Here is a 17,342-nt window from a genome sequence, read left to right as displayed (position 1 = left end):
TAATTTGCTTTGTGACCTTGGGCAGCTCACTTCACCTTTTCGGGCCTTAAAAACTCATTTACAGGAAGCTGAACCAAGTGATTTCTAAGACCTTCGTAGTCCTTAATCCAGCATCTCCTTAGTCCAGTTCTAGAATTCATGCCACTCAATCAGTAAGCACCTTTCAAGGGCCTGCTATGTGCAAAATCACTGAGAAGACGCAGATGAATACAGGACCTTTCCCTCAAAGAGCTTGCGTTATGCAATAGAGATCATTATTATCCTGATTTCATAGAAGAAAAATGAACCAGGGTGAAGTTAAATACCTTGTCCAAAGTCACAGAGCTAGTTAAGTGACAGAGCCTAAATTCATACCCCACCTATTCCAAAGCCCAGAGTCCCTTCTGATTCTAAAGCCAGGCCATATTGAGGATGCTCATGGGGGCCACACTGAGGGTGCTCATGGGGCCATCCTGACCAGGGCCAGCAGACCCAGCAGTGCCCTCTCCACTGCAGTACCCTGCCTGCCAACTTTAAGATTCCTTCTGCCTCTCTTGATAGGGTTACTGGATTTAGCAAGGAGAAATATAGAACAGCAGTTGAATTTAAATGTTAGGTAAATAGCTAACATTTGTTAGCATAAGTACATTCCATGCAGTACTTGGGGCAAATTTATACTAAAAAATTATTGTCCATCTGAAGTTCAAATCTAACTGGCCCTCCTGTATTTCATCTGGCAATACTGCCTGCTAGAAACTTCTTAACAATTATGTGAGGAAGTCCAGGATGGAGGAGGGCTGCAAGGAGACAGGGTCCAGCCCCTTGCGGGCAGTCATTCTTAGATACACATTGCTCAGTGGGATGCGGGGCAGAATGTGGACTTCTTGTTCCACGTGGTGCTAAGACAGCTGAGGGAGCTCCACCCCTCCTGCCAAAGGAGACCCAGCTGGCGGAGATGTGGACACGGACTGTGTCCATTCTGGCTCCCGTGCTCCCCAGCCTGGTCTGCGGGGTGACAGCCTGGGCCTTCCCAGACACTGCTGAACTCTTTCAGGGGGACCAGGCAGAAGGGGAGGAGCCACCTCAGGCTCCCCAGTCACCATGCCATCAAATGATGGGGCCGAAAGGGCATTGTCATGAGACCCAGGCAAAGCAAGGCTCGGTTTCAGCTCAACAACTTTCCGGCTGTGTCAGCTTGGGCAATGTATTCAAGCCCTGGAGCTCCACCTTCCTCATCTGTCAAACGGGGATGAGAATGTGTAAGACCAAAGGATCAAATGACTTTTGATTCCGAAGGAGTGAGATTACTTGAAAGTTCTATACGAATATAAGAAGCTATTTTTAATGTCATCTCCATATAGAAACTTTCTTTACAATATTTTTGTATGCTAACCTTTGAAGCATTTCAGGCATAAAACATCTTATTATAAAATTAAATATAAGGACCTTTTAAAGCTTTGTATTATCACCCTTATAGCTCAATGGTACCTCATTATGATTGACCGTTCATGTTAAATGCAGATATGCTGAGAAATGTTTGGAAACTCCTAAAATTCTTCAGTACCACTAGAGAATTTGGCTCACCCCAGAAACCGCATATGCAGCACTAAGAAATTCACTCTGCTGCCTGACCCACCACCAGTCACATCTGTGGCTTGGCAACATTACAAAGTGTAACTTAACATGGACCCTTTCATCTCTATAAGAACTAAAAAAGTGAATATTTTCTGCAAATGCCAAGAGTTTTACTATTTTTATCAATATTTTTATGCCCTTCCAGGCTATATGCGTGTGTTTCACACGATTGATATTAGGATGGCAATTCTGTATCCTACTTTTTTCACTTTAAATAATCTCACCTGCATTTGTCCAGGCGGCTGCATAGTCTTAAAAACCACCCATTTTGCTCTAGCTGATTTGGCTCAGTGGATAGAGCATCGGACTGCAGACTGAAGGGTCCCAGGTTCGATTCTGATCAAGGGCACATGCCTGGGTTGCGGGCTCGATCTTCTGTAGGGGGCATGCAGGAGGCAGCCAATCAATGATCCTCTCTCATCACTGATGTTTCTATCTCTCTCTCTCCCTCTCCCTTCCTCTCTGAAATCAATAAAAATAAAAATATTTTTTATAAACCACCCATTTTAATGAATGTCTAGCTGTCCATCAAGTAGTTATACCATCATTTACTTTATTGTGCACTCTTACCTGATTGTTTGCTGCCTTCAGTGGCTTTTACATGGTCACTTTGAAAGTGACATGTGCAATGGTAGGCACCATATATATGCCACTATCATCCTTTAGTCACACACACACATACACACATGCACACACACATGCACACCCCTGCCAGAATCCTAAACAATCTCAAGGATGTGTCATCCAGGGGGTGAGGACGTTAAGACCTCTTTCTAAGTTAGACCTTGGTGCCTTGGAAAAGGCATTAAACCCACCTCAAGATTCTGTGGACTCGGGATTGGGGGTGAGGGGCTGGGAAGGCAGGCATTCCTGTTCTTTCCTGTCCCCTGCACCTTTGCCCAACCACCTCCTATAACACCATCAAGAAGGTATGGACCTAGAGCGGGGTCTTTAACAAAAAATAAGTCAATTCTGGTTGATGTGCAGAAGAGCGACTAAGAGCTTAGTGGTTACACTCATGGACTCTGGAGCCAGGCAGCTGAGTTTGAATCCTGGCTTTTGCGCTTACTAGCCCAAGGTCTGGGCAGGTTGTTTAGCCTCTCTGTGGCTTGCTGCCCATTTTTTTCATTCATGTCCTCCAGGAAACAGGTGACAATGGTGTGTAGAAAGAAGAAAAGGAGGGAGCAGAAGTCGTTGGTAGGTGGGCAGGGCCTTAGACGATGATGCAGGTATGGCATCGGTGAAAGGAGAGAAGGAAGGAAGAAAACAGTAAGAAGAGCTCTGTCTGCAACCCAGCCCTGGGAAAGTCTCAGGCCAATAGGAATCCCTGAGCAAAGATTAGGAGTGCCAGCTGTGTAGGACTGGCCCACCATAGCATCCACCATGCTCAGTCACAGGCTGGTAGCAGCCTGGAGAGAATGTGGCGGCTGGAAGCTGTCCACCAACTACCCGCCCTCAGCAGGTTCTCTCAGGAGAGTTCTGAGGGGCACGTCTCCATGGCCACACCTTGTAGGGGAGCGTCAGTACTTAGAATATTTCCTATTATGCAGCACATAGGAAGCACTATGCCAGTTAAAGCTACTGCTGTTAGTTTTCAGTGTGTGTTGTAATTCACAAAGCTCTTTCACATGTATGGCTTCATTTACTCATCACAATCACCCTGTGCCACAGTCACTCAGCACAATTTCATCCCCATTGGACAGGTGAGAGGAAGGCTCTGAGAGGTGGTGTGGTTTGCCTGAGGCCAGGCTGGCCAGGGTGGACGTGAGACTTCACTCCAAGCCCCTGGAGGGCACAGCCCATGGCTCCCTTACCTCTGAATCTGCAGCAGCAGTTCAAATGGAGATGAAGATGACACTCAACCTGGTCCTCAATGAGCTGATATTTTTGTGAGATAGACACGAAAATAGATGATTCCTGGAGACTAGCTCATGGAATGACTTCCTATTTCCTAAACACACAGGTACTTTTCCCCCCTTCTGCTCCAGCTCCCAGTCTTTCTCTGTGCTGACTTCTCAGCCTGGAGGGCCCAGACCACCTGTCAAAATCTGTCTCTATCTTCTAGTGCCTAACCGTTTTCTCCATGATGCAACCCTCCATTCCCAATGAGAATCACTTTGTTCCTTCTCTTTGCTGCCATGGGCCACACTTTCTTCCAAAGAAATCAATGTTGCTCTACCCTGTAGCAGAGTTTGTGAGTTCACTCATCAGCCACCTGCCAGAGACTGAGCAGCTTAAAGGCAGCAACCATTCCTCACTCATCTACAAACCCTGCGAGGCCCAATGTCAGTAACAGATGCTCAGTAACCATGTCATACACAAGTGAGTCCACTGATTCTATGGAGGGGGGCTGGGCAGTATAGAAGAGGTGGGAAGTTAGCCAGTGGGCATGGTCATCACACCAGTGCAGACACAGAAGGTGTCCAAACAGTGTGTGAATGTTCTGACAAAGAGCTACAAGAGGTGGAGTGGGCAGGGGTGGGGGGTATTCACCTAATACAGGCTAGCATTAAGGTAGGCATCTTTCTTGAACTAGAATTTCAGGTTGTATCATTCTATTCTTGTATCCTCAGGGCCTAGCATATAACCAGGCACATGGTAGGTATTCAGTAAGACTTTGGAGGGAGGAAAGGAGGGAAGGAGTTTTTCTAATTTGAGTCCAGATCAGTGGCTTTGGACCAGATCCAAAACTCCAGTCCAGATGCTGTCTATGGCAGTTCTCAACCAGTGGCATTTTGCCCCCCAAAAAAGACATTTGGCAATGTCTACAGACACGTTTTTATTGTCACAGCTGAAAGTGCTACTGACTTATAGTGGCTAGAGATCAGAGACCAGTGCTAAATATCCTGCAGTATGCATTCAGCCCTCACATCAAAGAATTATCCAAGACAAAATGTCAACAGCACCACTGCTGAGAAGCTCTGAAATACACCCAAAGCCACAGCCAGAGGTGGGAAGACTGTGTCAGGGAGAGGCTCGCCTGTTCAAAGCATCCTTGGTTTCTGAAATGGGACCACCTGGGAGTCCACCCTCAGTCAGGTGCTTAGCCTTCAGACCTTTTGGAGGTGATACCTGGGGCTCATCTGGCTTCCTCTTCCCTCTTCCCCTCTCACTCCCTGGTCCTTCCCACTAAACCAGGACACTTGAGGATATGGATGCTGTCTGTTCCAGGAGCTGCTCAGAGACCCCCTGTACATCGGCCTGAAGCACCCGCGTGTGCGTGGGGAGAAGTACGATGAGCTGCTGGACGAGTTCATGCAGGCCGTGACAGACAAGTAAGTGGCTCATCTGTCCCTTTTGAAAGAGGGCTCTCAGGAGATAGCATGACTAAAGTCAACACTGGTTTTGGCAGATACACAAAAAAGAGGCTTTTCCAGGTGGTCTGAAAAGTCCAACTGGACCCATATACTTAGAAGTCTCAACGCCAGATGGGCTCATTGTCTGGAAGAAGGTTTGGGAGCAGAGAGGGGACGGGAGAGGGGTGATGGTTGAAGGCCTATGATCTGGAGATAGTTAAGTATCTGGTGTTTCAGGAGGAAAACCTTCTTAGCCTGAGTTGTTGTGGGTTCTCGGAATAATTAGGGATGTTGTGAGTGGTTGTCACTTTCTACCTCTACGTGGGGACCAGGCAGCATTAATAAGCCACCATGGGCTAAGCCTGTGAGATTTATGAGGTGTCATCTCTGCATGGGGGTGCACGATATTGGCGCTTCCACCCACTCTTTCCTGCCCCATCTGTCTGCCATCATGGCTACTGGCTCACCCTGCCGAGGCTGGCGTGCTGCTGGGAGGGAGTTCTGGAAATAGCATCCTGCACACCCACACTTAGTCTGACAGGCAAGTCAGTCAAGATAGAGTTTCAGCAGCTCAGCAGGTCCCCGCAGTCCCAGCAGGTCCCCTTATCACTTGAAAACCTGCAGCTTTGCTTGCTGTCCCTGGAGTGCCCAGGCATGACACAGCTGACCTGGATGTCTTTGGCAAAGTGGTCTCTTACCGAGTTCAGCCATTCAAACCAAGCACTGGCTGGAGAGAGAGTTGCTCCATCGTCTGCAGCCCATGAAGTCGCATTTGGGTGGGCTTTTGAGGTGGGAAGACTCACACACACACACACACACACACACACACACACACACACACCACTTCTAGGTTTGTGACCTTGGGCAGGTTATTGAACAGCAACATTTTGTTGTTTTGTGTGTTTTTTTATTTTGTTTCCTAAAATGAGAGAAAATTATATTGTCATTATATAGGATGGGAATGACCTGTAGGAAAAAAAGGAAGTTAGTAATAGAGTATGGGATGTGGGGGCAAAGTTCCTTATGAAGCAAGAGGGCAAAGTTCTAGTTCTTAGTCTTAGCTGGGAGTACAGACGCCCATCCACGGGACAGAGGGAGGGCAGAGCAGTGGGATCCAGAGCCTGTGGAATCCCTACTGGGTGAAGGCAAGACCATCTGCTGAGAGTAAAGATGGGAACAGAGGTGGTGGAGGCTTAAGGATGGAGGCGGTATGACCTGGAATGCCCAGACTGGGGAACTAGAGGATGATTACTGGGCAACTCCATGGGCCCCCTTGAGGTTACTCTTCATGAAGTTAACTGGGGCCAGTTAACCTATTTCTGTGTTTTTCTCTAGCCAGTTTCAACTGTCTGGGTGCTGTGTAGAAGTAGACAGAGAGTAGGATTTAATCAGTGCTGGGATTTTGCTACGCAAGAAAGGAAAAGAGAGAGAAAGGAATTGGGAGTGTATTCAAGGGTGTGATTATAGCGATGTGTCGTGAGGTCTAGACTGGGTAAGAAGGGGCATGAGGACACGGTGGAGGAGAAAGGTCAGGGACAGCACTATGGTCAATGGATGGGAAGTCCTGGTGAGGCCGAAGAACTATTGACTTGGGTACTGTTGGGAAGCATGGGCCTTGGTTGGAAAGCCTGTAAGGAGGAAATTCCAAAAGGTCTGAACCTCCAGGGGAATTGGCTGAAGGCAACTGCCCCTGCTTTGACTTTTCCAAACAAGTCTGAGTCCCCAGGTGTTTACTGGAATCTTTATGCTTAGTCTTTAGACATCCTTGCTTAAAGGACACTGCAGTCGCATATGTCTTCTCAAGAATGCATACCCTGCTGATAATATCTAGTAGTTAATTTTAGTTCAAGCTAGCCTATATAATAAAAGCCTAGTATGCAAATTGTCCCATCCACCAGGAGTTTATCCAGAAGTTCAACCAGGGGTGGGGCCAGCCTAGGGAAGGGAGGGAGTACCTGACTGGCAGCAAGCAGCCGCTAAGGACCCTACCAGTGCATGAATAACATGCACTGGGCCTCTAGTTGTTATAATAAAGACCTAAGAAGACAGGTAAATGAGTCTGTTTTGTTTCTCTAGCTAGGCAGTCCCTTAGGCCTCTCTTTCACAGAAACATATGTCAGAGTCATTATTCATCAGTCACTCAGGGCCTGCTGGTCAGCCCTGGCAGGGTACTAGATGGAATGAGCTGGAAAGAAAGGATATAGTAATCAGAGCATTGGGTATTTGAAGCTGAGATTATGGGGGAAGTGCTGCTAATGATATGTGGCCACCAAAGCAGCTAATTTAAGGGTCAGCTACATCTATCAATAGAGGCATAGCATCTAGAACAAGGTAGGTGAACATCCACTTAATTCCCCCCCCCCGCCCCCCCCCCCCCCGCCCTTTCAGACCATCCTGAATACCACATTTGGTTCTGGACAAGATACTTTGAGGATCATAAATTCCCTAAAGTGTCTTTGGAGAACAGCAAGCCTGATGGTGAAGGAAATTAAAGGCTTAGCCTGGTGGGAGAAGACTTAGGGCTGCTCTGTCTATATCAACAGCATGGTACTTCCTCCAGATATCTGAAAGCTGTTCTTCCAGAAGAGGACTGGACTTGTTTCTGTATCCTCACATGGAGAAAGACCAATTGGTAAAATGCCAAAGGAGGCAGTTTTCAGCTCAAAGCACTGGGCCTTCTGTGAGAATGAGTTCCCTGTCCCAGAAAGAGTTCAAGAATAGGTTTCTAGTGCTCTTATAAGAGGAAATTTAAGCTTCAGATACTCTTTAAGATGCCTTCCCACCCCAGCATTCTATTAGGACTGCTTAAGATCCCTGGCTGGCAGGATAGGTATTATTATTGCTACTTTATAGAATAGGAAACCAAGGCCCTGAGAGGCTAAGGAACTGTATCAGGTCACACAGCATCTGGCAGGGCAGCAAACTGAACCTGGGTCTGCTGACTCCGAGGCCAGACTGCTTTCTACAATGCTGAGTTCCTGTGGATGACAAGAGAAGGGAATGGCATGGGCTGTGAGAGCCTCTCTTCTGCTTCCTGTTTCCAGGGATCACTGCTTATCTAATGAGTAACTAGTCATTCCATGATTCCCCACAGGGAAGCCTTGTTATTCGTGTGAGAAGGTTACATAAATTAGGATGTAAGAGGCCCTTCAAATTATCATTAAAGTCAGCTTATGGTCTCACAGACACACAAGCAGTCCAGGGGTCAACCCTTGGGGAGAGCCATGAGTCAGCCAAGAAGAATGTGTCCTTGACAGCGGGTTGTTTTGAGTCTCTAATAAGCTAACGCAGATGTTTGTGGATACTGTAGGTGGGGAAGGAGCTGGTCTCTCCAGGCACTCTGGGGAATATAGTAGCCCCAAGATGGAATGCCCGGCCTTGCGTGAGTCAGCAGCCCCAAAGCCAAACACAATGTATTTTAAGAAAGAACCTTAGGAAACATTGACTCCTACCTTCAACATCCTTGCCTCTTTCCAAACATCCTACTAATAAAAAGCCCCTCTTCTTGCAGATGTGTTATAAGATTTGGGGGGGGCGGGGGGGGGGCGGGAGGGGCAGTGGTGCTGAAAAAGAGTCAGTATGGCCCTGGCTGGTGTGGCTGAGTGTTTAGACTCGCAGCAGTTCTCAACCTGTGGGTCGCGACCCCTTTGGCTGTTGAACGACCCTTTCACAGGGGTCGCCTAAGACCATCCTGCACATCAGGTATTTACATTACGATTCATAACAGTAGCAACATTACAGTTATGAAGTAGCAACGACAATAATTTTATGGTTGGTCACAAAATGAGGAGCTGTATTTAAAGGGCCAGAAGGTTGAGAACCACTGGTTTAGAGTGTCAGGCCTCGAACCAAAGGGTCTCAGTTTCTATTCATGTTCAAGGGCATGTATCTGCGTTGCAGGTTTGATCCCTGGCACCAGTTGGGGTATGTGCAGGAGGCAACCAATCTATGTGTCTCTCTCACATCAATGTTTCTCTCTCTCTCTCCCACACACACACCCTCCCTCCCTCCTTTCCACTCTCTCTAAAAAAATAATGGAAGAAATATCCTTGGGTGAGGATTAACAACAACAACCAAGAGTCAGTATGGTTCAGTTACTATCCTGGAGTTTGGCCACTGGGGAGGACCCACCAGGACAGGGGCATCTCCATGTAAAGCTGTGAACCGCAGCAGTGGGTAACTGTGAGTGTCCTGCTCACAGCTGAGACAATGCTTGATGTTTCTGTGGCAAAGACTAGTTGTCCCATTCTTCTTGCTCTTTCTCTGCTATGTGGTGGGACCTGGAGCACTGCACCTGAGGGACAAGTTTCCCCCCATGGTTCCCACTTACATTGTTCATTTCTGTTACTTACAGTAGAATGGATGGGCATGGTCTGTTGGATGTGCACCTAGAGCTCAGGCCTGTCTGATACTGGGCCTGGGTTGGACTGAAATTTGATGTCAGCAGCAGCTTCAGCCTTTCAGTAGACCAGAAAGGAAACTACCCCCTTTCTCTCTAGCACCCCAAACCCTAAAGAAAGAAATTGCTAAGCTGCTGAGATAAAAGTGATAAAGAAGAAGGGAAATGATAGTTTTTTAAAAACTGACTTCTTTTTTAAGTCATCTGCTTTTTAACTCCAGGAAAATTTCTTCTTTTTGAGTCTCTTCATCTTTCTACCTCTGGATAAATTATCTCTACTGTGCTGTGATCATGTGGGAGAAGAGTAGGATTTTTTCCCTTCAACTTGCATATATCCCTGTATTTTGCATGAAGGAGAGATTTCCCATATTTCCATCAGAGTAATATAATTGCTTTAATTCTTAAGCATAAGTGAACATGATAAAAAAAAAACACATATGCTGAATTACTTATGAAGAATACATTTAAAGCTATTTAAATGTGCTGTAATTTGTAAGATATTACTTATTAAGAAATTGCTTGTTACGTTTATTTTTATCATCTGGTGGTAAAGGCTTGCTTAAGAACTTGCAAGTACTTAAGAACTAAATGAGAGAGAACATTGTATAACCATCCTGCCGTTCCTTTAATGCAATATAATAAAACTCTGAAATTAAGACTTATTTTCAGTGCATTGTTTTAAAGATTACAAATAGCTATTTCAAAAGCTTGTTTAATCCATAACAAAGACATATTACTGTCAATTTTTTTAAATCAAAATGAGCCCAGCTGGTGTGGGTCAGTGGATTGAGCATTGTTCAATCAGCAAGAGGTTGCTGATTCAATTCCTAGCAGGGTTTCTCTCCCATCAATGTTTCTATCTCTCTTTCTCTCTCCTTTCCTCTCTCTAAAAAAATATTTTAAAAAATCAATATGGACATTACCGAGCATCTGTTGTATACAAGACACTGTGCCAGGCATAGTCAGCAATCCACGAAGAAATAAACAGTCCCGCCCTCAAGCTTTTCATTTCAAGATGTTGTTATGTATCTAGTGGAGCTGAGAACTGACCTCTAAGCTTTCATAGCCTCTGAGTCTCTACATAAGTCAGGAGCTCAAGACGAGTTCTAGGATGGAAATATATAGTTGGGATTTGCCAGCATAGATGATATTTAGGGTGAAGGCAATGGCGAGCTTGGCTAGGGAGAGAGAGTAGAGCACGAAGGACTGTGGCTCCCCACCGTTTGCTAAACCATGCGCTATGGACAATTGCAAGTCAGAGTACTCACGTAATTTAGGCTCGAATCTGAATAAGCAACAGGAGAAAAAACACATTCCATACAGATGATACACTGTGGGAAAAGCAAGAACCCAGGAAAGACAAGGAGTATGCAGAAGACGCTAGGAGACTGGCCCTAATTATCAGAGCTCAAAAGTAGAAAGGGCTCCAGCCATGTAACCCAGGGGTTGGTAAACCAAGCTTCCGCGAGCGCCAGGCATTTACAGAGGTGCATCAGGGGGACTACAAATGAAGTCTTTCCCACTTGCCATATAAGATTGAAACTGCTTGAGAAACATTTTATTGTTTTTTACTTGCTTTCTGTTTCAGGGTTCCGGCAGGGGGTCTAGTGTTGAGGCCTCTACAAGGCAGGGCATTGGGATGGAGGTTCTTGCAGAAATCTTGGAGCTTCAAATGGTTGCCCTCCCATGAAGAAGAAATAGGCTCTGCTCCCCAACATAGGGAAACGACTAGGAACTTGTGGAGGGAAATGTTTCTTGGACAAAACTAAAACCAAACCTTCACCACATGTAAATTTAAAGTCCACATTTCCCATACACACCTGGTGCAAAAAATCCCAAGTTAAGAAATGAGTATGAACTATTGTCCCCTCCCAGTGCGATGGCTGAGGAACCAGGCAGAAGGAAAAGCATAACTCCCCCGTGAGGGCGCCCCCACCCCCATGCTGTGTGCAATTCCTGGAGGGGAAAAACAATGCTCCAAGGAAAATAAAGTCATGATTCACGGAAACAGTTCACACGGTGGGAAAAGCAGATACACAGCTAATAGAACAATTAGGATCCCAAGAAAAAGAAATACTCTGAGAAAGATTACAAAGCAGCTATACTTCAATGCGTGAAAGAGATGTTTTTCTAGGAAGTAAGTAATAAGGAAAGGGCCCAACACTGTGGAAAGAAAATGTCAGGCAGACTTTAAAAAGAACCAACGGAAACTTCTGAAGTGAGGCATGGGCATGGAGACCCGGCGGGGTGCAGGAGTGGGAGGGCAAGACACCCTCAGAAAACCCAAAACCTCCCGAATTCCCGCCTGCAGGTGTTCCCGGGACACCCTCCGTTCCTGCTCCTGATTATCCAGAAAGGAACTGGGACACCAAGATGTTTCACTAAGAAAGAGCCTTCTGAGCTGCTGTTGACGCAACAGCATTACTTGAGGGAAAGAGAGGTTGGGTAAGACTGGAATCCCCACATCCCAGCATGATCACTCCATGCCGGACAGTCCAGGGCCTGGTATAGTCACTCTCATTTCCTCCGTTTCTCCCTTTCTCCGTATCCTGCGCATTGAAACACATGCATCCGCAGTCTCATCTTACTCGGCATTCATTTTAGTAGGCTTAACCATATTGGGGTTTTTTTTAAATATATTTCTTTATTGACTTCAGAGGGGGAGGGAGAGGGAAAGAGAGAGAGAAACATCAACGATGAGAGAGAATCATTGATTGGCTGCCTCCTGAACGCCCCCTACTGGGGATCGAGCCCACAACTGGGCATGTGCCCTTGGCCGGAATTGAACCTAGGACCCTTCAGTCCGCAGCCGATGCTCTCTATTCACTGAGCCAAACTGGCTAGGGCAACCACATTGGTTTTTAATAAAGTTGGGTAACTAGAAAAAAATTCCTGAAAACAAATGATCCCATCAAGATAAGTTATGTAAAGAAAGAAATACACCCGACTGTTCACAGTGATTACAGTTGAGGCGTGAGATTGTCAGGGGGTTTTGTTTGCCAAGCCATTCATTTCTATAATGTATGATTGTTGGTGAGCAGGCATTTCTTTTGTAATTAAAAAAAATAATGGATTTTTTTATCATGACTTAAGCAGCAATTCTTTACTAAAGACAATTGTGCCTTGCATTAAAAAATAATAATTAAAAAATAAGCAAGCATTTCACCCTTCACTCTCTGGTGATTGAGTGCTGAGCTGACCTGGGGTCTTAGAGACAACAAAGCAACTCACAGGCATGGACTCATTTAACACAATAATCCTATTAAGTAGATGCAATAATTGTTCTATCTCACAAAATAGAAGTTCCAGAAAGGGATCTTTGTCTACTATTCACTGCTGTTTCATCTCAAGCACCCAGAAAAATGCCTAGTGCAATGTGGATTCTCCACAAACAATGAATGAATGAATGAATGAATGAATGAATGAATGAATACTTTACAGATGAGGAAAGTGAGGTACCGAGAGATTAGGGAACTTGTCCAAGGTCACACCTGTAGCAAATGATGGAGCCAAGCTGTGAGCCCAGGAGGTCTAACTCCAGAAACCACCCTCTATACTCTCTCTTTCTGCTCTTTTAACATGAACGCAAAGTTCAACATATTCTAGACACCTTCTTGATACAAGGAAGATCAGTGAGAAGGTCTGTGGAAACTGTCCTACTCAGCACACTCCTGTTTTCTCTCTCCAGTTTGCTCTAGGGCAGGCTCAGTGCCCCGCCCTGCTTCTCCATAAAAGGGGCTCTGGAGGGACCAGCCATCAACTCCCATTTTTAAAACTCTAGCTACTGGTAGTGAGGAAAGCATCTTCTTTTTTATTTTGTATTTTTTAAGATATAATAGACATATGACTTTGTGTAAGTTTACGGTATACACATGCTAATTTGATACATTAACATATTGCCATATGAGTACCACCATAACATTAGCTAACACCTCTATCATGTCACATAATTATAATTTCTTTTTTGTGGTGGAAGAAGTCGCCAGCATCTTGGTCAGTTGGCTGGCACTCCTGGCTCCTCCTTTTTAAAAAAATATATATTTGTATTGATTTCAGAGAGGAAGGGAGAGGGAAAGAGGGATAGAAACATCAGTGATGAGAGAGAATCATTGATCAGCTACCTCTTGCACGCCCCCTCCTGGGGATTGAGTCTGAAACCTGGGCATGTGCCCTGATGGGGATTCAAACCATAACCTCCCAGTTCAGAGGTCAATGCTCAACCACTGAGCCACACCAGCCAGACATGGTTCTTCCTTCTTAATCACCAAGGTCAGTGGTCCCCTTGACCCTCCATTCACCAGAGTGAGGCACCCCCTGCAGGCCTCTCCACAAACTACAACACGCCCACCCCTCCCTGTATAACCCACTCCCAGGAGGGTGAGGGGGTGTAGCTGAGAGGCTCTTTGGCTCCAAGTTTCTTCTGTTGCATTTAAAATGATATAAACAAAGGAAAACCCCCAACCTATGGCATCCAGACTACGAAGAAAGTTTCAAAATTTTACTCTAAGCCTTGATTGTAAATTTCAAGGGAGCGTTCACATTCTGAGTCCTTCTCAGCAGAGACGGTCACTGGTCAGTATTTTTGAACTTCAGGAATGTCTTCTGTCAGTCAATCTGCATCTTACCTCATTCCCCACCTGGTCCTCCCTAGGACTCAGATATCACAGTTTTAAAATACCTGAGCAAGAAACCCCTGTTCATTTGATCCAACTCCCTCACTTTAGAGGTAAGGAAACTGCGACAGAGAAAATTATTTCCCCACCGTCAGATGAGAAAAGCACTGGGGAATTAAGGGAACCTGTCCAGTTGTTTGCTCTCCTTCACAAAATTCATGGAACCTTTATCTGTGTTTATCCTGTGCTTTCTCTGTACAACCAGAGTGTGTCCAGTAAAAAGAAAAGATCTGTCCTAAAGAATTCGATTCTCCCTGAAATGGTGATATGAACACAGGAAATAATCAGAAATTGGTTCAAGGCAACATCGAGTTATCAATTTCTTCTTGTATTCATCATCCATTCATGCATCCAATGGATAGATGTTTGCTGAACATAGGGATAAGTCAGAAACAGACTTTGTTCTCCAGGAGCTTACAATCGACCAGGAGAAAAAGAGACATGCTCAAAGATTTACTGCTGGGTCTGTGTAGATTGAACACTCACCTAGTTAACTGCTCTTCCTGTGGTGTCAATCAAGGCTGGTGAGGGTGGAAGGTGGTCAAAGGGACTGGGGCATTTGGTTGAGTTTAAAAGTCATGGTCGTCTACCCAGGAAAGAGCTAGCAACTCACTTTTACAGAGCCCCGACTCCGTGCTGGGTGCTTTACATTTAATTATCACAGCAACCCTCAGAGATCAAGCATTGAGGCTCAGAAAGGCTAAGCAACTTGTCCAAAATCACCCAGCTAGAGATTGGAAGATTGGGACTCACCAGAAACCCATCTGACTCCAGAGCCTGAGGTTGTTTACCACTGGGCCTCTGCTGCCTGCTCTTCCACCTGGCCCTCCCCACAGTGGCTCATCTGTAATAGCTTGAATCCTTGAGGGTAAAGGAAATGGCCCAAGTGGTTGTGAAACAAAGATGCTTTGGCATTGTGGCCTCTGGAAAAGAGAGTGCAGCTCCAAGGGGTGAAGTCCTATGGGATGTGCACCACCAGGCACTCCTCTGGTGGGACTATTCTCTGCCATTCATTCATTCATTCATTCATTCATTCATTCATTCATTCCTATCTTCAATATCTAGGGAGCCAGGCAAGGGTAGGGCCTGGGCATAGGGCAGCCTGTCTGCTTGGTGTTTTAACGTGGGTGTCTGAAGCTGATTTGCCCAGAGGGCAGGAAAGGGGCCCGGTAAAGCTCCTTCTTCAGTTGTCCTGCCACCCCGCGGTGAGTGAGACACACCCCCGCCCTCCAAGACATGCCTCCTGCCTGCTTTGATCTAGTCTGTCACCCAACCTGACTCACTCTTCCCCTTTCTTCTCCATCGTGACTTGGGCTCACTTTGGTCCCAAAAGCCCACAAACACAGACTGGGTTTTCCGATTTTATTGTCTTCCACCCCTAGACTCACTGTCATCATTCAAGGTGGGATTTAGCCCATTCTGTGAGTGAGGGGCAGGTTAGACTCTGGGGGGAGGTTGAGGCATGACTGTATGACAGACTGTATGATGCAAATGCTAGGGTAGTTCAGCTGAATAGAGAGATCAGAGTGGACCAAGCTAATCAGAGAAGCTTCACGGAAGACACCAGAGGCCTCGTGACATGTCAAATGCTGACGCTCCCAAACCAGCTGGTGGGCTGGTGGCTGGGAAACATGCACAGGCTTTATGAGCACCAAGTTGAGGAGTGAGTTTGCCATGCCCTAGAGGAAAAACTCAGCACTGGCCTCTGATCTTTGAGAGGTCAGGGGTTAGCATGTCAGCCACCATCCTCTTCCCAGCACTGGGATTTCTGGCGCCATTTGCGTGCTTGCCCAGGAACTCAGACAAACAGGGAGATTGAGGAGGAAATCCAAATTGTTCCTGAAGTGGTTTCTGTCTGGCCAGGGATTGAGTTAGAACAGTGACTGAGGAATGGCCACATTATTCTGGGGCTTTTGCTTAGAAGTTGCTGCTTCCTGTCAATATCTTATTACGTGATGGGAGTTTTCCCCATTGGGCCAAAATGCCAGTCACAGGAGCCCGCCAGTCTGGCTGCAGGAGCTGTGCTCACAGGGGAATCTCCCAGTGAGGGGCCTGGGAAGGAAGGGCCTCAAGGGTCCACCCTCACTCCCCACCCCCTGCAGGAATCCCTTCCTCCACTTCTTTGCCAAGTGGAGCCTTAGGGACCACAGCATCACTTCCAGGGCCTGGCAGCCCCTTCCCATCCAGTGTCTGAAATCTCTGCCTTATGTGGCACCGAAAGGTGTGTCCTTCTGACGTCCACCTGTTGGCTCTGCTGTTTCCCAGGCCAATAAACAGAGCAGTCCATCAACTTTTTGAAACTATGATTATACTTCATTCCACTTGACGTTATCTTTTTCGGTCTCAATATCCCCACTGTCTCAAATCCAGGGTTTCTGGTTTCCTCCCCTACAGAACAGTTTCCCTGTCATCTCTGTGGATCGTCTCCAAGCCCCATCCCCAGCAGCCTGACTCCCTCCCTCATACTTGTCCGTGGTAGAGCTGGGGCCTGAGGGCTCCACTTCCTCCCCTCCACCAGCCTGGGAGGTCCTAGCGAGAGGGACCATGTCTTCTTCACGTTCTAACTGGACTCTGGCTCCCACCTCCTCCCATCTCCTTGGGCTCACCCCATCCTTATTCATCTCGATCCAGACAGGCTCCATTATCTCATATGCACACTTCCCATCTCAAAAATGAATCAATCCATCCTTCAGTCCCACATCCCCCAGTGGCTGTCACCCTCCCTCTACTTCATAGCAAAGCTTCTTGAAATTCAATGACATTTCCTCCCCTTCCAGTCACCCTTTAAGCCCCTGCAGAATAACTCCCTTCCCACCACTCCACTTCTAAATGCCAATGCCCGTAGACACCTCGAGATCCCTGTTTCTCAGGACATCTCAGTAGCACCTGACACGCCTGCCCTGCCCGCCCACCTTCCACCTGGCCAGTCCTGCTCGCTTTCCCTTGCTGGACTCCCTTCCTCCACCCCCTCTGCTCTTTGGACGCAGGTGCTCTGTCCTTGGCCCTGCTCCCTGCTCCCCAGGGTTCTGTCCTTGGCCCTGGTCCCTGCTCCCCAGGGTTCTGTCCTTGGCCCTGCTCCCTGCTCCCCAGGGTTCTGTCCTTGGCCCTGCTCCCAGCTCACTGCACATGTGCAGCCTGAGACCCTCATTCAGGCCCATGACGGGTGGCTCCCAGTGCCCTAAACTCCCCGTTCCTTTCTGCTGAGCCCCGTGGAGTCTGCTGCTCATGAGCATATCCCTCGGGCATCTCGGCTTCTCAGGCTCAGCACACGCCAAACCTGTCTTACCAAGTAAGCTTGCCTGTCCTTTCCCATCCCCAAGCTCACCGAGCAGTGGACACACCATCCCTCATCCTGGGCTC

At 46.9% G+C, this 17,342-nt stretch overlaps 1 protein-coding gene across 4 annotated transcripts in view; it reads left to right on the top strand.

Annotated features, from left to right (window-relative positions):
• ME3 (malic enzyme 3) overlaps window positions 1-17,342 on the top strand; it is a 178,949-nt gene that overhangs the window by 130,098 nt on the left and 31,509 nt on the right. For all 4 annotated transcript variants that reach the window (XM_081098450.1, XM_081098449.1, XM_081098452.1 and 1 more), the window contains one exon: window positions 4,786-4,889. In XM_081098450.1, the coding sequence (XP_080954576.1) occupies window positions 4,786-4,889 (104 nt within the window). The remainder of the gene's footprint in view (window positions 1-4,785; window positions 4,890-17,342) is intronic.

Source organism: Myotis nattereri, assembly GCF_964212035.1.
Source record: "Myotis nattereri genome assembly, chromosome: 9".
Lineage (NCBI taxonomy): Eukaryota > Metazoa > Chordata > Mammalia > Chiroptera > Vespertilionidae > Myotis > Myotis nattereri.
This window is presented reverse-complemented; position numbering and strand designations above follow the sequence as displayed.